At 44.5% G+C, this 22,920-nt stretch overlaps 2 protein-coding genes across 4 annotated transcripts in view; one reads left to right on the forward strand and one right to left on the reverse strand.

Annotated features, from left to right (window-relative positions):
• The window catches only part of LOC145508724 (uncharacterized), an 885,448-nt gene that overhangs the window by 56,498 nt on the left and 806,030 nt on the right, over positions 1-22,920 (forward strand). For both annotated transcript variants that reach the window (XR_014055558.1, XM_081495989.1), the window contains one exon: positions 9,736-9,857. Coding sequence is in view for 1 of the 2 variants with exons in the window: in XM_081495989.1 (XP_081352115.1) it covers positions 9,736-9,857 (122 nt within the window). In the remaining variant the exon portion in view is untranslated. The remainder of the gene's footprint in view (positions 1-9,735; positions 9,858-22,920) is intronic.
• Positions 1-22,920, reverse strand: part of GLRA1 (glycine receptor alpha 1) — a 94,564-nt gene that overhangs the window by 46,648 nt on the left and 24,996 nt on the right. For both annotated transcript variants that reach the window (XM_081495973.1, XM_081495972.1), the window contains exons 2-3: positions 10,168-10,295; positions 4,853-4,920 (exon numbers count right to left, since the gene is read on the reverse strand). In XM_081495973.1, the coding sequence (XP_081352099.1) occupies positions 4,853-4,920; positions 10,168-10,295 (196 nt within the window). The remainder of the gene's footprint in view (positions 1-4,852; positions 4,921-10,167; positions 10,296-22,920) is intronic.

Raw genomic sequence — 22,920 nt, forward strand, 5'->3', positions numbered from 1 at the left:
ACTTATTTAACTTCCATGCCAAGTACATCATGTGAAATGCCAGGCTGCATGAATCCCAAGCTGGAATCAAGATCGATGGGAGAAATATCAACAACCTCAGGTATGTAGATATGGACTTCCCCAGTGGCTCAAATGGTAAAGAATCTACCTACAATGCAGGAGACCTGGGTTTGATCCCTGGGTCGGGAAGATCCCCTGGAGAAGGAAATGGCTACCCGCTCAAGTATTCTTCCCTGGAAGGCTACAGTCCATGGGGTTGCAAAGAGTCAGGCACAACTGAGTGACTAACTTTTAGATACAGAGATGATACCACTCTAATGGCAGAAAGTGAAGAGGAACTAAAGAGCATCTTGATGAAGGTGAAAGAGGAGAATTAAAAAGCTGGCTTAAAACTCAAAATTCAAAAAACTGGGATCATAGCATCTGGTCCCATCACTTCATGGCAAATAGAAGGGGAAAAAGTAGAAGCAGTGACAGATTTTATTTTGTTGGGCTCCAGAATCACTGCAGATGGTGACTGCAGTCATGAAATTAAAAGATATTTGCTCCTTGGAAAGAAAGCTATGGCAAACCTAGACAGCGTGTTACAATGCAGAGACATCACTTTGCCAACAAAGGTCCATATAGTCAAAGCTATACTTTTTCCAGTACTCATATATGGATGTGATAGTTGAACCATAAAGAAGGCTGAGTGCCAAAGAATTGACACTTTTGAGTTGTGGTGCTGGAGAAGACTCTGGAGAGTCCCTTGAACTGCAAGAAGATCAAACCAGTCAATCCTAAGGAAATCAACCCTGAATATTTATTGAAAAGATTGATGCTGAAGCTCCAATACTTTGGCCACCTGATGCGAAGAGCCATTGAGGGCAGGAGGAAAAGGGGGCAGGAGAATATCAGACGGTTAGATAGCATCACCAACTCGATGGACATGAATTTGAGCGAACTCCGGGAGATAGTGGAGGACAGGGGAGCCTGGTGTGCTACAGACCATGAGATCACAGAGTTGGACATGACTTAGCGACTAAACAACAACAACAAAAATGGAGATAACATGTCCTGCCTCATGGGGGTTGTTGTGAGGTGCAAATAAGATGATACACATGGAAGTGCTCTGAATAATGCCTGGCACAGTGGCATTTAATGTGTGGTTCTTGCCCTTTTTAGTGTTCCATATTAGTACAAGTCTATAGTCTTGCTTTTGAATGCAATCTTGTTTTCTAAGCATATTCAGAGTGACAAGAAAAGAGGCTTGAATGGGAAAGTGATCCAGAGGGTTTGGTTGGTGGGATCTAGGGGAGAAAGAAGCTGCAGGGGAGTGGAGCTCTTGGCTATTGCAAGGAGGCCTGGACCTGGGTTTCTGTCGCACCCAGTGTATGCTGTGTGACCTTGCTCAGGTGATGTCACCACTCAGAGACATTGGATTCCCTTTTGGTAAAGACTGATTTAGTTTCTTAGCAGTTTTTCTACCTCTGAGATTTTAGGTTTTCTCCTGAATTATCTGCAATGTAAATTAAATACATACTGATAATTAAGAAACCCGTAGGAAAAAAAATCACGGTATTATTGAATGTGGAAGCCAGAAAATGACAACTCTACTTTGGATTAACTTTAGTTAATAAAGAGAAAACTGTGTCAGCTGTGGCCCATTCCCAAAGAAGCACCTCATTGCCAGTCCTTCATGTTCTGTCTATACATTATTTATTTCTGCCCCAGGGAGCCATCTCTCTGGGCTCCTCCCCTCATTGGTCACCTCCATTTTCAGTACTATTTTCTCCTGAGCCATGCTGAGCCTGGCATGATTTGAGGTTGGGTTTCCACTTTGGGTAACACTTAGATTGTTGCTTAAGTGTGTTTGTGGGCCTGGGGTCCCTCAATTTCCCATGTCTGTGCTCTTCAACCATTTTGCCATTTTGCCTTTTTGCATGTCTTTTTCTTGGGGATGGTTTCCTGGCAGTTATGAGAATTGGACCCTAATTCCTGCTCGGTCATTAACTAGTTCTGGGATGGGGGTGTCTCCAAATCTCCATTTCCTCAGCCATACACTGGGGAGCATTGTATCTGCCATGTCTGCTTTATAGAGTGGTTTTCAGAGCAAGTATTTGGTGAAGGAATGAAGTGAGAGAATGGATGTGAAAGCTGTTGAAAATTATGAGTGGCATCTGAAAATAATAACTACCATTCATTGTGTGTGTACTTTGTGTCCGACCCTGTGCTCAGCACTTCTGTGCCTTATCTCCCAATCCTCAACAGTCCCAGGTGGATGCTGTTGGTCCCCTGCTCTACAAAGGAGGAGGCTGACTTAGGCTACCTTGTGCATGGCCACAGAGCCGAGTCTCAAATTTCATCTGGGCACGGAAGACTGTGTCCTAATTGCTATACTGTCTCTGTAGAAAGTGTATGTAGCAGGAATAAAGTCTGAAGAGGAAGACAGGATATACTGGAGAAGGGAAAACTAAGGCTCAGAGAAGTCAAGGAATTGCTCAGGATCACACAACTAATCTGGGGTGACTTTGGGGCTTCAGTGCCCAGGGCCCCCATCATTGCCCCCATCATTCTCATCATCGTCATTGGAAACAGTAAGAGCACTTACAAAGCATTTACTCTGAGAAACGCTTTCCTGCTTATAATTTCCATCCATAATAACTTCAGGAGGCAAAAAAATTAACTTGGTGAAGTAGTATGATACTAATCACCCTTGGGATTTTACAGACAAAGAAGTTGAGGCTTAAAGATAACAAAGAAAATCAGCCTCTTACATATAGTGAGTGAATCCAGGTCTCTGTCAGAGTCTCAGTTTTAACCACCATGCAAAACAAGGGCAAACCACTACTAATGGTAGTAATCTGTAACAAGGAAATAGATTTCTGTGTGACTGTTATAGGAAAGCAGGGGTTGGGGTGGAGTGCAGATACGTACACTTGTCTCAGATAACCAGTTCCTTACATAATGGGGTCACATGTAAACCGTGACTTGGTTTGATAACTCTTTCCCATTTTGGAAGAGTGGAAGTTTCAACATTCGCCACACGCACTGTGAATGATGCAGATGTCCATGCACGTCTGGTCTGGGAGGGAGAAGAACAGCAGAGGGGTTCACTAGGAGCTCTGAGAAGGCATCTATGCACAGGGTGGAACGACATGGCTTTTGGACCTGGAGGTCCAGTGAAAAGCAGCCATGCTTGTTCTAGTCGATAGGCAGGACAATCTCCACATGGAGATAAAAGGCCTGTTGGTTTTAGGGACTTTGATTGCTTGACTTGACCATATTAAAACAGACCTCTCTGTAAAAGGATAGATTTTGGACCATTTGCCCCATAACATATAGACCTCAGCAATTTTTGCCAATCTGGGACTAAAAGGTTAAATCTAATTGGCATAAATATTTCAGACCAAATAATGGTTTGAATCAACAGACAGTTTATCAGATTTGGCTTACTTATTTAAAAAAAATTACTGAGTACCTGTTATTAAATCACTGTGCCAGGTGCTGAGGTTCCCACAGGAAATGAGATAAAATTCTGGCCCCCAGAGAACTGAGCTACATTACAGTGAGAGGAGGGACACACGGGCAGACTGTGAGAGTGTGAGAATGCATGGCCAACGCATTCTGTGGGGATTGTAGCACACTTCGTGAGAATGGGTAGAAGGAACCCATCCTAGCGTTAGGTCAAGTGCACATATGAACTTACACACATGTACGTGCGTGTTAGAGTGTGAAGACTTCCTGTGGAGGTCATCCTAAGCAGAGAGTTAAGGGAGTCTGAGGGTTGGCAATGGAAAGGAGGCTGGAGTGGGGGCCCTGGGCAGAGGCCTCCGCAGCATGAAGAGAAGGCTGAAAACCAGAGAGCAAGCACCTCCCGGGTGGAGAAGGCTGAGCAATTCCATTCATCCAGAATGGGACGTGAGAGGGAAGAGATGCAGCCAACCAGAATCAGAGGGGCCTTGCAAGCTTGATGCTGAAGGCGAGGGGGCCACGGGGGAGGTGTTAAAGCAGGGGACTGGTGTGGTTAGGTAGGTATCTTAGAAAGACCACGGTGTAAGGAAGAATGGATTGGAGGGGGCAAGATGCAAGTTGGGGACACTTTGCAGTAATGTGAGCAAGGCACCGTGGCAGCCTGAGCTAGACTAGGGGCAAGTGAACATCTGGGGATGGATGGTTTAGAGGATTTGAAGGCAGTAACATCTATAGGACTTGGTGATTGACTGACTGCTTCTCACTCTGTTCATAAAGAGATGATTTGAGGCTGCTTTAATTATTTTCTCACAAACTAGATTGTGCCCTTCAAAACAAGTACAATTGATTTTTTGTTTTCAAGCATTGAGAAAAATATTTTAAAGTAGCATTACATGTATTTATAATTATTAACATAAGATTTACTCCTTGCAGAAATTAGAAAAATATAAAAATACTGAAGGATATAAAATTCTCCATAAGTCTATGATCCAGGGATAATTGCTATTAACATTTTGGTTATTTTTCCTTCTAGAATTTTTTCTACTATAACAGATTTATTTTAAAATTTTCACTGTGGGAATTTTTAAATATCTCAAACATAGAAGAATCAACCAAGTATACCCATCTCAGCTTGTATAACCTGTCTTTTGCTATTCTGCAGCTGAATTTTAAACTTACAAGCAGGTCTTTATATTTTCTCCCCTAGCTCCTTGGCCATTTTCAGATATATGTCTTCACTCAAAACATTGAACAGGACAGTAAAAATGTCCCAATCTCATGAAGCCCTGAAAAACACCAGATTTCCCACCTCCTGAGCAAGACCAGTACAGAGGGTAAATATTTCAGGGGGAGAGATCTCCCAGGCAGTAACTAGCAGCCTGTGTTTTGACTCACTCACCATAGTTGTCTCAGCAATGGAACCGAAGCTGTTGATGAAAATGTTGCAGCTGACATTCACTGGGGGACCTGCCAATTAAAAGAGATTCCTGCTTAGCTCCACGGTCATGAAAAAAATTCCCCGGACGAGACCCATTTATGAAATGCTGAATTTAGGGATAGATCCCCTTTGGTGGAGGAGACCCGTACTTGTCCTCCATCCCACTCTCAGGTAGCAGGGACTCGCAGCCACATCGTTATGCCAGGTTCCCAAGTCCCTAAGTGAGCACCAGGTACAGAACACCAGAGGCGGAGATGTACTTTCATTAACAGAGGATGATTCATCATCCTGCCATATGGTTGAAATGCCTTCCCCAAACCCCACCAGCTGCCTTCTAATTTGTGGCCGAAATGTACTTACAGCTGCAACATTTGGAGGCCATCTTGGGAATTGCAAGAAACAGCAAGTTCCTTGCCCTGAACTTCTGAACCAAGAATGATTGTCTGAAAGGGCGTTGATGGGAATTACCAGCTGAGGAATCCAGAGGGAACCTCAAGGGACGTCCATAAGTCTTTGGTAAATACTTTCCAAGCAAGCTTTTTGAATCCTACTGCAAGGGTAGGAAAGAAGAGGAGGATTATTTGCCCTTTGGAATCTTGTTGCTAGCAGGACCTCTGTCCACTTGAAGCCTAGTCTCTTCATTTTGTACAATCAGTTACCATTTACTGAGCAGGGTTTGCTCTTGCACTGAGAGTATCACTAATGTTATCTCATTCTTCTCGGTAGCTCCATGAGAAGACACGGTTATTCCCGTTGTTTTACAGACGTGGAAGCAGGCTCAGAGAGGCTGTTTGTCCACGGCCACACAGCTAGTAAGTGGTCAAGCCTGAGCTCAAATTGGTCTAATTCCGAGGCTAGTGGTTTTAATGACTATACTTTTGGAGAGAGGTTCAGAGAAAGGAAGGGACATGCTCACGGTCATAATGTGGCAAAATCCAGGATTTTAAGCACCAGGTTTCCACTCATGCTGACAAGAGGGCCAGCATAAAATAACCAGGAAAGAATTTGAGGCCATGGGTAAAAGTTATGTAAGCAGTAAGAGTCCAGGTGTGAGAGAGGTTCTGAAGAGCAAAGCATTAGGGAAGCCCTTGTGAAGGTGATGATGACCTTGAGCTGACTTTGAAGGGGGTTCAGACTTGGATAATAGGTTATAATCCTTCACTTGAAGATGGCAACCTGCCATTTGTGAATTTTTTCCAGCTCTACTTTCTAGTTGATCCCCATGAGGTCCTGAGTTAGGCAGGGCAAAATTATTGTTTCTAGGTCCCTCTAGCAATGAGATTCCCAGCTTCACAGTAGAGCACAGAGAACTTTAGTAGCTCACCTGGACTTCTGTACCCAGCAAGTGGTGGAGCCAGGACTTGAATCCAAGTTTTCTTATACCCACTCCTCTCTGTTCATCTTGAAAAAGTAGCCCAAGCATTTCACCCAAACTCAACCAAGATTCTTTTCTTTTCAGAAATCCTGGGGTATAGAAAGGGACTCAATCCTGCTGTGAGAATCCAGGCTTTCCTTCCAAGGGTTTGCCAGGATCCCTGTGTTTGAGACACAGCCCCCAAATCTCACTGGCTCTTTTCTCTGAGGCATGCCCCTTGCCTTTTCTGGGATGCAATTTCCCCATCAACTTGGGAGAGTAGATCTTGATCTGGGCAGTCATTTTCAGCTCCAAGGGTTTGGAATTCCCTTATGGAAGCCCTTCAGTTGAATTACGAGGTTACCGCATGGGATTGCAGGGCTGGAGTGTTTCTGAAAGAGCACCTAACCAACTGTTTCTCAAACTGAGGTGCAGACGGGGTTGTCTGCCATAGAATCACCTGGGGAACTTGTCAAACTACAGATTCCTCAGCCCAACCCCAGGCCCAGTGAACCCAAATCTATAGGGATCAGCCCAGAGTGTATTGTTTAATGAGTGGCCTGAGTGATCCTCATGCAGAGGTGGGTTTAGGAACCACTGCTACTCATTCAGGGCTGAGCTCTTGATCACTTCCAGCAGTGGGGAACTCATTTCGTCTCGAGCAGCACTTTCCATAGTTGGATAGCTCTGCCTGCTAAAAACGTTTTCCTTATGCTGAGCAGAAAATTGCCTTCTTGGTCACTTTCACCAGAACAAAGGCTCATTAGGGTTTGGTTTTTTTCCCCTCATTTAGACTCAGATCCAGGTTTTTCTTTTCATTTAGCCTCATACCATTAAGATGCCCCAAAGAGTTACTGCCTGTGCCTTGAAATGACGTGCACAGAGTTCCCACCCAGGCCCTGCCAGTGTCTGGTGCTGTGACTCCCATATAAATTAGATCCTGATTTATGTGTGCGAGAGGGCGCCAGCCAAAAGGACCTCATGGGGAGGTGTGGTTCATTGAAATAAACCTGAAATTAAATTTTCCTCGAGAAAATTACAATCTGGCTGCCTTTGGCAGCAGTGTAATGTATATATTTCATTAAATATTAAAGTTTAATTTTGGTCTTGTGTGTATGTTTGCATTGGGCCATGCCCTCGATCCTGGGAGCTATTGTGATACACAGAGTCTTAGCGAAGATACAGAATATCAAAGCTAGCAGGGCCTGGTTCTCCTGGATCATTTCACAGATGCAGGAACAGAGGCCCAGAAGTGTCAAATGATTTACTCTGGGTCACAGACATCAGGTAAGTAGTGAGAGGGTTAGAATCCAGTTGTCAAGCTCTCTACTTCAGTGTTACGATTTTCACTGCCACTGTTCTGCAGAGCCCACTCTCCCCGGCACCCATATCTTCAGGTGAAACTGTTGAGTGATTCATCACTCTGTGGGGTCTTCAAACAAGGCAGGCCCCTTCCTGTTGTCTTGGGGTCATAGGGGCCTACTCTGCCTGGCCTTTACAAGAGCTCTGTAGTTTGTGGGGGGCTTTGGGGACATGTGAAAGGGGCCATGGGGCTCAGAAGCAGGAGGTACCCTGCAGTCAATGTTTCAGCCCTCACCACAAGGGAAAGTAGAGATCTTGCTCCTCTTTACCTGGGGTGGGGTTCCAAGAAGATGCACTTGGCTTAGAGCCCAAGTCAGAGGAGATTATAGGGGATAGAGATAGTGCAGGGTTGGGAAAGGCCCAAGGGATTGTCTCATCCTATATGTTTTGGGTCTGAGTCTTTGGAATAATGTTTTCAGGGTGGGGAGGGAAAGGGCCCTGATTCAATGGTTATGTCCACTGCTATGTAAGTAAGTAAATAAATAAATGAACCAGGGAGTAAGCAACTAAATAAATGACTAGCATTAGACAGAATTGAGTCAGAGCAGCTAGCTGGGTTAAAGTCCCCAGTCTTGGCATCATGACTTGGGTAAGTCACTTAATTGTTCTGCCTAGCATATTTTTAGGGTCATTTGCTCATGCTTTCATTTATGATGGGTTTACTGTGGGCCTTCTGTGTGCCAAGGGCAGTGGTATGCACAAAGGATAACTAGCACATGACACTTGGATGCCCCCACGTTCAGCAGATGGACAAGACCAAGGCACTTCTACTCAGGCTGGAGTTCTGAAGGAGCTCACGAGGGGGCGCCGGGGGGATGGAATTCCTGAAAACTGCAAAGCTGCAGATGCAAACTGGTGGTCAGTTTTCTCTGATGTGTTTGATTTGGCCCACGGTGTTTCTCAATGATATGGTTTAGCTGCCAACTTGAAAGATTTCACACAAACTCCCCGACTTAAGTCTCATCTGGGAAGGCATGCCACCCAGGCCCTGCATTCCTACCTGGCAGGAACTGAGACCTGGCCGCCCTTAGCGGAGCCTGTGCTTTCTGGTTCTCTCTGCTTACCCCAATCCTATTTCAGTTGTGTGCCGTACCTGCTGGGCCCCTCTGGGTGTTTGAGACTGTGACTCTGGTGAAGGGCTGGCATGCTGACTCACTGTCTTTGAGGGAAGAAAGGTGGTGCTAACAATCCTGGAAGAGAATGGCCTCAGGAGTGAGGTGCTGGGGAGCAGGGGTGGAAACTGGGCCCCCAAACAAACCTCAGTGCACCTCCCAGCCTGTTTTCCATTTGCAGAGCACTCTGAGAAGTGGACTTGGGGGGGTGGGCAGTGGTAGGGGGAGCCGATACTAGAAGCTGTTAGCAGCTGTCACATCTCTTGTTTGGTCTTGGACTTGAGCCTAAAGGAACAGCAAAGAAGGGGGTCTGGAATCAAGAATTGATTAGGAGGTTGGCTGTGGGTCTTTGAAATAAGATTTTTTCAGGGGTGCTGGGAGGAAGGTCAGGGTGCACAGTCTTCCAAGGAGGTCCTCAAGTCTGTGCCTGCAGAAACTTGCCCAGCAGTTAGAGATGGTTACAGCCTCCTGAGGCATCAGTGGATGACAGGAACTTGCCCCTCTTGTTGTAAGACATAAGAGCTCAGAGGACTGTGAACCAGAAGAAGCTTCTCAGATCACTTCATTTGTGGTTAATAAATGGGCTACCCATAGGGCATAGCTGGCTCCCAAACATGTTTTGTTTGTATTTACATGTGTTAGGTTCCAGGAAGTTTCTCATTAATCTTGATTTGTGGCTTTCCTTGAACTTTGGGATGGTCTGGCAGCACAAGACCCACAGTCCTGTAGGGTGACCAGGGACTCGGGGGACGGAGGGGCTGCCTACTTTCCAGGGGCCTGCACCACTGTGTTTCCATATCTCTACCACTCTCTATTATCTTACTAGGCACTTGAAATTGTGGCTCTTATTAGGTGAGAGAGTTCCAAAATTATTTGTTATTCCAGGGGAAGCTTTCAGTGGATGAACTGTAGTTAGAAGCTTCTCATCTAAGACAAATAAAAGTACAGCTGCTTAGGGGAGAAGCAGGGGGGTGGTTTGCTCATCTTGTCCTCTGTTTCTCTCTTTTGGGACACAGGGATGAAGCCCCAGGACTCCATGAGGCACAGTTTAAAAACCACAGAGATAGCCCGCTCCATCCCTGCCCAGGCCAGGAGACTGAAACCCAGAGAAAGAAAGAGGCTTACCCAAGCTCAGAGGGTAAGTTTGTACCTGAAGCAAAACCTGAACCCATTTCTCTACATTCTGCGTCCATTGCTTGTCCATTAGTAAAGCTAGCAAGTGGGTTTAGTTCCCATACTGACACAGGCGACCAGAGATCCTGTTGAGTTGGACTCTCCAAGGCTTTGTTTGGTCTTGTTGAATTGACTAACAGTATCTGCCTTGGGGGTAGAGGAAAGAGTCATGGAATTCATACTGGGTATTTACCATATGCATCCAATTCAGTGCTGCTTGTTGCCACAATCTCGGAGAGCAGATCCCTGGGGCTCTGAAAGGCAAGTTTATCTACCTTTGAAATTGGGCCTGATCCTGGCGTCGTATCCAGAGGTCCTCCCCATGAGCTTATCCAGGAAATCGGACGGCGACATGGGCTTGGAAGCAGACCGAGCAGCTTCAGCCTCCTTGGAAGCAGCAAGGCTAAGAAAGGAGATAGGAGGCAGATGGTTAATGAGGGCTTTTCTCACGCTGAGATCAGATCCCAGCCTTGCTCAGCCCAGCTCTAAGAACCATTGGAGAAATAGGAAATATGGGTCCTTAATGAGGTAAGGCCCAGGCTACCTTGTTTACCCAGCCCAGGTATCAGCCAGCGTGGGATCCTGGCAGGCGGCCGAGAGTGTCTGATTGATGCTAAGAAACTGCTGATTCTTTTGAGGCTGCATCTCTAAGGTTTTGAGCAATCACCCTTGACTGCTGGTTTCCCTGGGAGAGGAGACTGAAGGGTTAACTTCACACGAGGCCAGCCCTGTGTTTTGGGTGCCTGTACTTTCAGAGGTCCATGGAACAGTGCAGCCAGAAAGAATCTTAGAGATCAAGTAGGCCAGCCTTTTTGGGCTTCCCTGGCTGCTCAGTGGTAAAGAATCCTCCTGCCAATGCAGGAGATGTGGGTTCGATCCCTGGGTTGGGAATATCCTCTGGAGGAGGAAATGGCGACCCACTCCAGTATTCTTGCCTGGGAAATCCCATGGACACAGGAGCCTGGTGGGTTACAGTCCATGGGGCTGTAAAAGAGTTGGGCACGACTGAGTGACTAAACAACAACAACAACAGTCCAGTCTTCCCCCAAAATTTCTCTTCAGAATGAGCTACTAATATTTTTTTAAAGAAGATGCCCAAGTCAAATGCATTTGGGAACACAAATGGAACCAGCCATCTTTACCTTGGGTCTTCTCAGAATCTTTGACAAGCTTAGATGCCTATACTTATGGGACTCTCTCAAAACACTTTCAAAAATGCTCTCTCAAAAACACTCAAAGTTTCAAAACACTTTAAAGAAACTGAGACACAGCTAATGAAGGAGATGTAGGTTCCAGAGTAAATCAGTGGTCACTTGCCCGGATGTAGCCAGAATTGCAGGGTTTGAAATCAAACTGGGGATGCTTCACATTGTTTCTGTCACCCTCCCCTCACAACAAAGTTTTAGGTTTTCCTTTGTACCATAGTACGTAGTACGAATGACTGAGGTCTAAAACAGGGGCCCTCCCCCTGCCATACTCTTCGAGGCATGCACGTTTCTAGGTTGACGATTAATTATTTCTGCTGCTTTGGGTGACTGAGCTTCCCTGACCTGAAACGATTATATCCAGGAGATAGCTGGAAGCTGGTGCAGCCCCGCTGCGTGTGCTGTGGGGCTTGTATGCTGGAGGAGGTGCATGTGTAGAGATGCACGTGTGTGTCGCATAAAATGAGAGCTTCTGTCACCCGGCCAAATAGGACGTGGTGTTCTCCAAGGATTTGCGCTGCCTCTTGTGTTCTTTGCCGTGGCTCCTTTTCTGATGTCAGAGTTGTCACTGTCTAAGTGATCCCCTCTAATGGATGGCCCTCATATCTCTGTCTCCACCCTGTCCTTTCCCATAGGCCCCCTTTCTTCATTTGCAAACACCTGGGGCGCATGTCCATCAGGGTGTCCTGCCATGCCTCAAGTTCATTCTGAATCAGATGCTGCAGCTTCCTTCCCAAACTTCCTTCCCAAAGTTTCCCTGGTGGCACCGACATCTTCCCATTCTCTAGGACCAGATGCTTCAGCACTGTCTTGTCTCTGTGTCCCCTCTCCTCCCATGTCCCTTCGCTCACTGGGGCCTTTCCAGTCATGCAGGTGTCATGACTGTGCTATCTTGTTGGAAGTTCCTTGTGTTTGTGTTCCGAGGCCAGCAAGTGTGGTGGGTTGCCTTTATTGTTTGTTTCTTTAATCTACTGTGTCTACCATGGTGTGTCTCACACATACTTGGTGCTCAATAATTGCTGAATAAATGAAATAATATTTTAATTAATCAAATATCTTGGTTAATAGGAAGTATTCAGAAATATTCATGTATGGATTAGCAATTTTAAAATAAGTAGACTATTATACTCACTAATGAAAAATAGTGAAAAGAATCAGTTATTCCTTTGAAGGTTCAGAAGATTTTCTAGGATGGTTGCATTCATGCTTAGTAATCTGAAGATTCCATATTCATATCCTAAAGGGCTCTTTTTAAAAATTTTCTTAATTGAAGAATAATTGCTTTACAGAATTTTATGGTTTTCTGTCATACATCAACAAGAATAAGCCATAGGTACACCCATGTCTCCTCCCTCCCAGACCTCTCTCCCATCTCCCTCCCCATCCCACCGTTCAGCCTGTCACAGAGTCCCTATTTGAGTTCCCTGAGTCACACAGCAAATTACACTGGCTATCTATTTTATAAATGGTATTGTAAATTTCTATGTTACTCTCTCCATACATCTCCCCTTCTCCCTCCTCTCCTTCCTCATGTCCATAAGTCTGTTCTCTATATCTGTTTCTCCATTGCTGCCCTGAAAATAAATTCATCAGTGCCATCTCTTTAGATTCTGTATATATGGGTCAGTATACAATATTTATAGTTCTCTTTCCGACTTACTTCTCTCTGTTTAATAGGCTCTAGGTTCGTCTACCTCATTAGAACGAATTCAAATGCTTTCCTTTTTATGGCTGAGTAGTATTCCATTGTATATATGTACCACAGCTCCTTTATCCATTCATCTATTGATGGACATCTAGGCTGTAAAAGGCTCGTTTTGATGGACAGAATGAGGGACAATGCATTATACTGTTTTTACAAGTGTGAGTATGGATGTTTGTGAGCTTGTGTGTTGTGGGTAGGTTTCTAGGTGTGATGAGTATGCATGTTTTGTGTATAAATGGATGGATGTGGGTGGATGCGTGGGGACTAGGGTGTGTATGAGGGCATTTATGGATATAGAGAGGATTGTGTTACATAGAAATGCTGTACAGAGAAACGCTGGGCTGGATGAAGCACAAGCTGGAATCAAGATTGCTGGGAGAAATATCAATAACCTCGGATATGCAGATGACACCACCCTTATGACAGAAAGCAAAGAACAACTAAAGAGCCTCTTGATGAAAGTAAAAGAGGAGAGTTAAAAAGTTGGCTTAAAGCTCAACATTCAGAAAAGTAAGATCATGGCATCTGGTCCCATCACTTCATGGCAAATAGATGGGGAAACAGTGGAAATGATGACAGACTTTATTTTCTTGGGCTCCAAAATCACTGCAGATGGTGACTGCAGCCATGAAATTAAAAGACGCTTACTCCTTGGAAGAAAAGTTATGACCAACCTTGACAGCATATTTAAAAGCAGAGACATTACTTTGTCAACAAAGTTCCATCTAGTCAAGGCTATGGTTTTTCCACTACTCGTGTATGGAACTATAAAGACTATAAAGAAGGCTGAGCGGCAAAGAATTGATGTTTTTGAACTGTGTTGTTGGGTGTTGGAGAAGACTCTTGAGAATCCCTTGGACTGCAAGGAGATCTAACCAGTTCATCCTAAAGGAAATCAGTCCTGAATATTCATTGGAAGGACTGATGTTGAAACTGAAACTCCAATACTTGGGCCACCTGATGCAAAGAACTGACTCACTGCAAAAGACCCTGATGCTGGGAAAGATTGAAGGAGGGAGGAGAAGGGGATGACAGAAGATGAGAGGGTTGGATGGCATCACCAACTCAATGGACATGAGTTTGAGTAAACTCCGGGAGTTGGTGATGGACAGGGAGGCCTGGCATGCTGCAGTCCATGGGGTCGCAAAGAGTCAGTCACGACTGGGTGACTGAACTGAACTGAACTGTGTTACATAGGTTTGGATATGCAAAAATATGAAGACCTGTGTTCCTGTCAAAGTGTGTTGTTCAGAGTGATATTTAGTATGGGCATTTTTGTGTGTACATATGGCATGTATGTAGACATGGCATACAGTGTGTGAAAATGTCAAATGCCTTTGTGGCTGTATATGTGTGGTGTATATATTGCATGTGTGTGTTACTGAAATGTACTGTCACATGTAATATAGAATAGTTCATAAAGAGTAACAAGAGCAGATGATTTGGAATCAATCCTGTCTTAGTCATTTACTGGCTATGTGACCATGGGAACATTACCTAACTTCTCTGAACTTCAGTTGCCTGATGCATCAAAAGAAGTTTTGCACAAGGAGTCACTGAGGTAGCACAGGTAAAAAATGTCAAAGACTGTTCTTAGTTCATAGCAGGCACTGAGTCTACTGTCTTGCTTTTCCACTACCGTGTGTGTGTGTGTGTGTGTGTGTGGCAGTTGAGAGTCAGTCTGGAGTTTTTCCTGGTCTCACTGCTGCTCTCAGCTGCGCTGTAGCCCCCGCGTGACTGGGAAGTCCTGCCAGGTGCCTTCCGTGGCCATACTTTACCACAGTCCCAGTCTCTTCTCCATTCAGCACCAGACCCATGGCTTCTGTGCGACTCTGGTGTGACAAAGGGGACCACGGGCACGTAACCGGTGATTTATGACTTTGTTGCTTCTATGATTCACTTCTCGAACCACTCCAGGAGTGGCAGTTATGAAGCTTTCATAAGCTCCTATTCTCTCTCAGCCCCTCCCCTCAGACAATAAGGTTTGGGAATGTGGTCCTCTTTCCTAGCAGTTACTATAGCCTAAGACTTCTCTTGCCCTCGGGCCTATTTCATAAGCCTGAATCCCATTAGGCAGTACAGTGAGAAAACGAATTCGCCCCAAATTATTCCCTACCATTTGCTATTAGCAAAGTATGCCATTTAATATCTGATCCTCCCCAAGCTGCAGCATCTTCTGATTATCCTAGCTCACACGTCTGCAGCGAGGCACTTATAGTCTGGTCACCTGGCCATTGACTCATCAACAGTCCTTGAATGGTGAACTGAACTGGTGGGAATTGAGACTCTGAGAGAATAACTGACCTCACATCACACGGCACTTGAATGAGGGAAAAGATTAGAACTCACATTTTCAAGCCCTGCTTCTTTCAAATGCTACAATGTATAGGAAAAACTTTTGTAAACTACAAAGAATATAAATCATGATAGTAGGTAGTATTACTACTTGTTTTGAAGCTCTGTTGTATTGTTACAGCCAAGAAAATCAAAACCTGTGCATGACCCCTGGTGATCCCTGTGCACACTCTGAATTTACCACACTTGAAACTGGGGAAGAAGTAGTTGTGACTTAGCAAAAGATCCTCTGTTTTGTCAGGTGACTCACAGTAGAATTCTTGGAAATTTTGAGATTCTCTAGTCTAGCCCCTCCCGTGTATCATGGTTTCTTGGAACACTGACAATTTTTTCCGAGTTTTTTTTTTTTTTAATCACTTCTATTATTAGTCACTTAAAAGTTTTCATTGCATTGACATGTACGTTTTAAAGGCCTTATCTTGTTTTCTGTGTATATTTCTAATCATCTTGAAAATTCATACAGTTTGGGTCACAGTGATATCAGATGTTGAATTATTTCTATTTATTTAAAAATGGATATGGAGGTGATATGTTTTAAATATTTGTTATTTAGGGGAAAAAAGTTCTCCTTGAATTATCTCACTTCTTTAAAACAAAGTAACTTTATATTTCACTCTTCACAAGTGAAAAACCAGTATTACTTGCTGTAATAGAGGATAACCATAGCAATGAAAACAAAACAGAAAGAGAAGAGTTTAAAATCCTAGTTAAATTCTGTTGCTGGCTGACATCCCAAGCCTGAGGCCTGCCCTTAGTTCCAAAAGATCAGCGAGCACTGGAAAGGTGTTAGAGACACAGTAACTCCCAATGGAGACTTTCTTCCTGGGATAATGCAAATGACTGAAATGATGATTCTACATTATTATTATGTGTTGAACCGCCTAAAATCGTCTCCCATCCCTTACTGCCCTCGTCCAAAGTTTCCCTAATTCTTTTTCTGATAAATCCTCCATTTGAATGTCAAATAGCCATGCCTTTCCACTTGATGATCATTGTACATTTCTAGCTATATTTAGACAGCACATTTTGCACAGAATTATTTCTAGGGCCCCCTCAAGTAAATCTGTGCTTTGCGCCTCTATGCGGAGAAAATAGGCATCCAGGGGCCCTTCATGCATATTTGAAGCCACTGCCTCTAGTGAGGTTAAGCCTTTGCTTATAGACAGTGAGAGACTGGACGCAGAGGCTGGGAATGAGTCCGAGAAATGAAACACTTGATTGTTAGGATTTGCTGACCCTATGAACGTATTTGGAAATGATGCAGATTGTTTCAGGGATTACTGAGATGCAATGTGGTGAATCAGACTTGATTTAGACAGATTTGATTAACAGTCCTTTTCAGAATGCCCATAAGGTCTCCTGGGACCAAGGGTTCTGTCCCTCATTGAGAAGGCTTATGGCGATGGCTGCACTGACTGGACAGAGCCTTGAACTGTCTAGTGCCTCTTAGTCAGGGCATCTGTCACACTAGGAGATTTTGGTACTTAAAGGACCTCAGTTTTGACTCCTAGTGACAGAGATTAAGCAAAAGTCCAGGAGTCTGTCTACAGTGGAATTGGAGGGAGGGTGACAGAGTGAAGAGGGGGCTTTGTGACCTTTGATGGATCACTTCCCTTTTGAGCTTTCAGTTTCCCAAGCTATAAAATGAGGGGATTAGAATAATCTCTAAGAGTCTTTCTGGTTCTAAACCATCATTTTAGTAATCTATAATATTCCCTCTTTTTTTTTTTTTCTTCTTTACACATCAGGTCTTGGGACCTGAATTTATCTGGACCCCTCTGGGGAGTATGAGTGTGTTTGTCTTGCTGCCTTCCCATCTAGTCTCCTCATTTTTCTTAAGTGGAACAGCTCATTTCTCAGGGATTTGTTGGAAGCCAGGCCAGATCAATGCTCAGATTCTCATTCTCTAGTTGCAGCATCAGTTGGAAATAGGTAATCAATGTGCAGTTGTCAATCTGAATTTCAAATGACCTGGGCTTGGCAGTTAGCCTGGGGAGAAACTGTTTCAATTAGACCCTTCATGGTACCACATGCCCAAGGACCGTGGCGGGTGGGGGTAGCAGTGGGGGGGTCCCTCCATCTTGACCCCAACATATTCCATGTCCTGAGTTCACCATGGGTGGGAAAGTCAGGAGGTCAGGGATGGGGGAAAAGGGAGGAAGGACAAAATGAGGGGCAGAAGAGTGATGCAGAGGCTGAGGACAGCCAAGGGAGGGATGCAGGGAGCTGGAGGAGGAAGTTGGAGGCACAGAGTAAGAAGAGAAGCAGGGGTGGGAGAGAGAGAGGTAGAGGAAAGTGGAGGTGTCTAGGCATGGCTCGTGCTATAACTGAGGAAGTCAGTGAGCACAGAGGATGGGTACCCAACTGCACCTGGTGGGAGGAGGTGGTTTCCAAGAGGCTTTGTGGAGATAGTGTTTTTTACAGTAAAACATGAAGGTTGGGTATGGAATTGATCTGGAAGAAACAGAGAAGGAGAGTGTTTTGGGTAAAAGGAACAGCATGTGTAAAGTCCAGAGGTGAGAGAGGACTTGGAGAATTAAAGAAAAGTTAAGCACGTGTGGGAGTGAAGAGGGGAATGAAGGAGAGAGAGAGGGAGAGAGAGTGGGAGGGACACAGAAAAAGAGAAAGGATGAAGAATTGAGAATGGAACACTTCAAGGTTGGGAGTAGCCAGGATTGCACCCCCTGTTCTGTGTCCTTGTGGTGGGTCTGGAAGTTAAGGAAGATTGTCCCTCCTCAATGCCTTGATAGTACAAATAATCCATCTGGATTTCTCAGCTGTTGTCTGGTTAAGTTGAATTGTAGCCTGGCCAAGCTTGGGAAATGCACTCTCCATAAGACCCCTCCAAAGGGTGGGTGTCCAACTTGGTTTCTAGGCAGATGTGTCCTCTGACTTGGGCCAGGACATCCCCTTTGCCTTGGCAGGGAGGTAATCTAATGAACTGGTGTTTATTCCTTGTAGAAAGTACCAAGTCAACTAGTCAGATGTTGACAGAAGGTCTGTCTGTTTCCACGAGCGTTTACTTCATGTTGTTGTTTTTGTTCAGTCACTAAGTCGTGCCCGACTCTTCACAACCTCATGAATTGCAGCATGCCAGACTTCCCTGTTTTTCACTGTCTCCCAGAGCTTGCTCAAACTCATGTCCGTCGAGTCAGTGATACCATCCAACCATCTCATCCTCTGTCACCCCCTTCTCCTCTTGACCTCTCAATCTTTCCCAGCACCAGGGTCTTTTCCAATGAGTCAGCTCTTCACATCAGGTGGCCAAAGTATTGGAGCTTCAGCTTCATCCTTCCAGTGAATGTTCAGGGTTGATTTCCTTTAGGATTGACTAGTTTGATCTCCTTGCCGTCAAAGGGACTCTCAAGAGTCTTCTCCATCTCCACAGTTCGAAAGCCTCAATTCTTTGGCACTCAACCTTCTTTATAGTCCAACTCTCACACCCATACATGACTACTGGAAAAACCATAGTTTTGACTATATGGACCTTTGTCAACAAAGTGATGTCTCCACTTTTCAATACACTGTCTAGGTTTGTCATAGCTATTCTTCCAAGAAACAAGCGTCTTTTTATTTTGTGGCTGCAGTCACCATCTGCATTGATTTTGGGGTCCAAGAAAATGAAATCTGACGCTGTTTCCACTTTTTCCCACTACTTCATACACAATTATAAAAGTCATTGTGGAATAGAGGGAGAACATGAAAGTGGGGCTGGGAAACTGAGATATAGTTTTGGCTCTGTGTCTAAATTTCTCTTGGTCTAATTCTTTTTCTCAGATGGTCCCGTTTCTTCATCTGGGAAATGGAAGTTTTGGATTAGATCAGGCATGGTAAACACTTCGCTTTGAGTAGCTGCTTGGAAGATGGGTCTGGATCCTGACCCAGCAGGGAAGGGGAGCAGGGTGGATTATCAGTCTCTGTCAAGGGACTAGATTGTTGAGTGGGGGCTTGCCTGATTTCTATGGGTCCTCTTGCTCTACAGTCCTCTGATCCTTCTAATTTATTAAGCACCTACTACATGAATAAGGCATTGTGGAGGAGAGGCGGATAAATATGTCGCTGTCTACAGAAGAAGCCTTCTGTGTGGACCGAGTTTGTGTCTGTCTACAGTGCCTGACAGGTAGTAGCAATCAATGATCTTTTCTTTTCTTTTTTTTTTTTATCTTGTCCACACCGCACAGCTTGTGGGATTTTAGTTCCCTGATCAGGGATTGAATCCAGCCCTCAGCCATGAAAGCACAGAGTCCTAACTACTGGACTGCCAGGGAATTCCCAATGATCATTTGTCGATGAATAGCTTTTGCCCTCTTATTGTTTATAGTTCAGCAGATAGACTAGAGTAGGTACATATAAACAACTATAAGAGGTTGCCCTCAGCCTAGGGAGCATAATTGGAGTGCTCTGGTGGTTCAGAAGAGGAAGGCAGTATTTGGGGGTAGATGGAGACAAAAATCAGAATTTTTCTGAGTTTTATAAACTTTTGCCTCTGTACACATTTGGGAAGACCTGACATTTGTCGATGTCCGTGTTGTATATTTTTAGGGAGAAAGCTTTCTTATGCCTGTGGGGCTGTCCTTACAAAGGAATGGAGGGATGGTGTGAGGGGTGGGTATCCTAGGTCCTAGGAAGGGTTGGGGCTGAGTAAGGATGGCACTCTCTGACCTTGTGGGCTAAACTAGTTTCCTGTCTGTGACTCTGACACCAGGGGCTTGGGGGTTGTTGCGCAGTTATGGTCCTTGCTGGTCACTGTGAGCTTTGCCTGGGTTGCACCCTCAGGTCAACAGCTGGCTTGCTTTGGCCAGCTGTGCAATTCTGATTTTATTTGATTGCAGTAAGGGGCTTAGGTTGGCCCAGAGTGCCTGACATTTTATTAGTTTCACTTCATGATCTGCTAAGCGCCCCTTAGGGAGCAGAATGGTGCAGGCATGCCCTAAGCTCACTTCTCCAGGTCTTATGGAACAAGACTCCCTCGCCTTTCCTGTCTTACCTTCTACGGCTAGATCTGCCTCTTATAAGGAACCATTATCTGCATAAGAAGCGTAAGTATTTGAACATGGTTCTCGTCTGCAGTGAGATGAAATCTTGGGGACATACCCAGTGGTCTAGTGGTTGAGACTCTGCCTTCCAATGCAAGGGATTGGGGTTCGATCACTGGTCAAGAAACTAAGGTCCCATGTGCTTCGGGGGTGCAGCCAAAGATTAAAAAAAAAACAAAACCAAACCTTGGATCCTTGGAGCTGAAAGGAACCTTGAGATTCCATCTGGTTCTTCCCCTACCCTTAGGGGAGTCTGATTCTCTAGGGATATCTCACATTCCTTATCATTATTTCCAGTCTGTTCTTCTAGATAGCTTTCTCTCCATTAATTCTTCTGTTGCTTTTATTTAAGTATCCTCATGAAGTAGGGTGAGAAGAATGAAGTGCCTGGCAAAATTCAAATAGGCGCTTACTCCGGGGGCTGTGTAGGTACCAACCCTGCCCTTGCAGAGCCCTGAAAGTGAGCGCCTCCTTAAGCTTTCTGCCCTCACTTGCTTTACGCCAGTCCTTGTCCTCCTAGAACATCCTAGGTCCTCAAACCCAGTCGGTAGAGTCCTCAAACCAAATGGTAGAGTTTCCTGTAGATAATCAAGTGTGGTCACCTAAAATGGATGTCTGCCTCTCACAGCATCTCATTTCATTTTCAGAAAGCTTCATTTTAGTTTTTCTTGTTTGGTGGTCAAATATCTCCTAACATTAAATGTTTTATCACAATTTATCCTTTAAACAACCTGAGAGGTAGGGATGTCTGCCTCAATTTTAAAGTAAGAAAATTAAGGCTTAAGGAGCTTGTGGCTTGACTGTCTAACTCTGGCATACCGCACTGCATTTGCTTAAACCATGCCAATGTTTTTTTTCTTCTCACCTCCCTTCTTCTTACCTCATGTGCTTGTTGCAGGACCAGAATCATGGCAGTCCTTGGTGTTTTCTGGTTCAAGCTCAACCTTCATGTCGCCAACCTTCCTTTTCCCCAAATTGGGACAGTCATGTGTTATGTAGACAAGACCCCAGAAACATGGCTTTGGCAAGCTTCTTCCATATGGTTTTCATGAAGTACAAAGCCTGGCACCCGGTCAGAGCTCAATAGGTATTTGTTAAATGCCTTGTATACACCTGATACTTCAGAGGAAGCGGAATTTAGCTGTTCAGGTACTTAGCATCAGTGATGTGATTTGACTGGAGTCAAAAAGCCCTGAATTCTGGCCCTGATATTGTTAATCAGTCTCTGGGGGAAAATACCTGATGTCCTCTGGGAAAACCCAAGGCAGGAAAATAAGAGGAGAAGCCACCCCTTTTCCTTTCAGGAGTATGTATCACCATTCTACAGAATGACTGAGATCAATGTCCTTAGTCAAACCTATGCCTTTCATTCCCCCCGCCCCAGGTCACTAATTATAATTCCACAACCACCGTCTCACTTTGCCCTGACTGTCCCTGTGTATCTCACTTAAGGAAGTTTTCCTGTGCCTCTGATTTTCAGTGTCATCCAGTGGTCTGGTTCCAGCAAGAATTCTTGGCTTAAGCCTGTTAGCTTCAAGTAACCCCCTAGGTGAGTCACAATGTTAGGAATTCGGGTGGGAGTCTATTCTTCAGAGGCTTGAGTGCTGAACAGGCCTATGGGGGTTACTCTGCTTGAGTCAAAGCTCTTAGCAGGCCCTGTGTAATTAGCATGCAACCCACGAGTTGGACAGGAGAGCAAATAGCTCTCATTACCTTCAATGCAGTTTCCTTTTTAATCAGATAAATCCCACTGGAAAAGTATGTCTTTGTAGAGAATGCAGCTCAGGGATTCTAGACAAAAAGTTTTGGGGAAAAAAGCCTGTATTGATCATCAGGGAATGGTCATTTGATGTGGCAAAGTTCTGGGAGTATGAATATTGAGGAGAAATATTAATAGTAATATGATAAAAACAGAAGGATGTGTTATTAGCTAATGAGAGTAATAGCTACTATTCACTGAGTACTTACTAGGTGCTGGGCGCTTCACATATATTACTGTATTTAATCTTCTCAACAATCCTATGATGGTGACAGCATTACTCCATCTTTTAGATGGGAAAACTGATTCTTGCATTTTCTGAAATTTAGCAGAGGTCATATAAGCTTATGAGTGGCAGCCCCACTTATAGTCAATAGTCAGTTGGTCTCTAAAGCCCACACTATTTTATTGACTATCCCAAGTGATAGAGATTTCCAGAGTCCCTCTGAGGAGCTGCTCTGGTTTATAATAGAAATGTTTGTATGACTCTTTGGAACTGTGAGTGAGAATTCATTGAGCTCTGAGAATTGGAAATTATGGGTTGAGAAGAATATGATGATCACTTTCACACAAATAACACTTATGGTATACTTGGCACTTCCAATTCATTTGATCTTAGCATCTCCATGTACAGCTGATGACATTGAGGATCAACTGAAAGGTTAAGATCTCATCTCAGCGTCTCAGATGGCAGAGCCCCAACATGACCAGGGTCTGGGGCATCTTCTGCTTGAGTATTTGGCCAGACCCAACAGACAGGAAGGGAGTGAATAAATCCTTCCTGACTATTTATTGAATTGTCACTCAAAATTTCTCTGTAGTCAACTTGTCTTTCATTTTATTTTTCTCTGTCTCAGTCTACTCATCTTTGAAATACCACCTGCCTTTATCAACTTTAGGTATCATTTGAGTGGTAAATGGGCATGATGCTTAAAGATGCTGTAGGAATAAATTCCTTTCTTAGGTCA

The sequence above is a fragment of the Giraffa tippelskirchi genome, chromosome 6, assembly GCF_054371585.1.
Source record: "Giraffa tippelskirchi isolate mGirTip1 chromosome 6, T2T-mGirTip1v1.2.pri, whole genome shotgun sequence".
NCBI classification, from domain to species: Eukaryota; Metazoa; Chordata; class Mammalia; order Artiodactyla; family Giraffidae; genus Giraffa; species Giraffa tippelskirchi.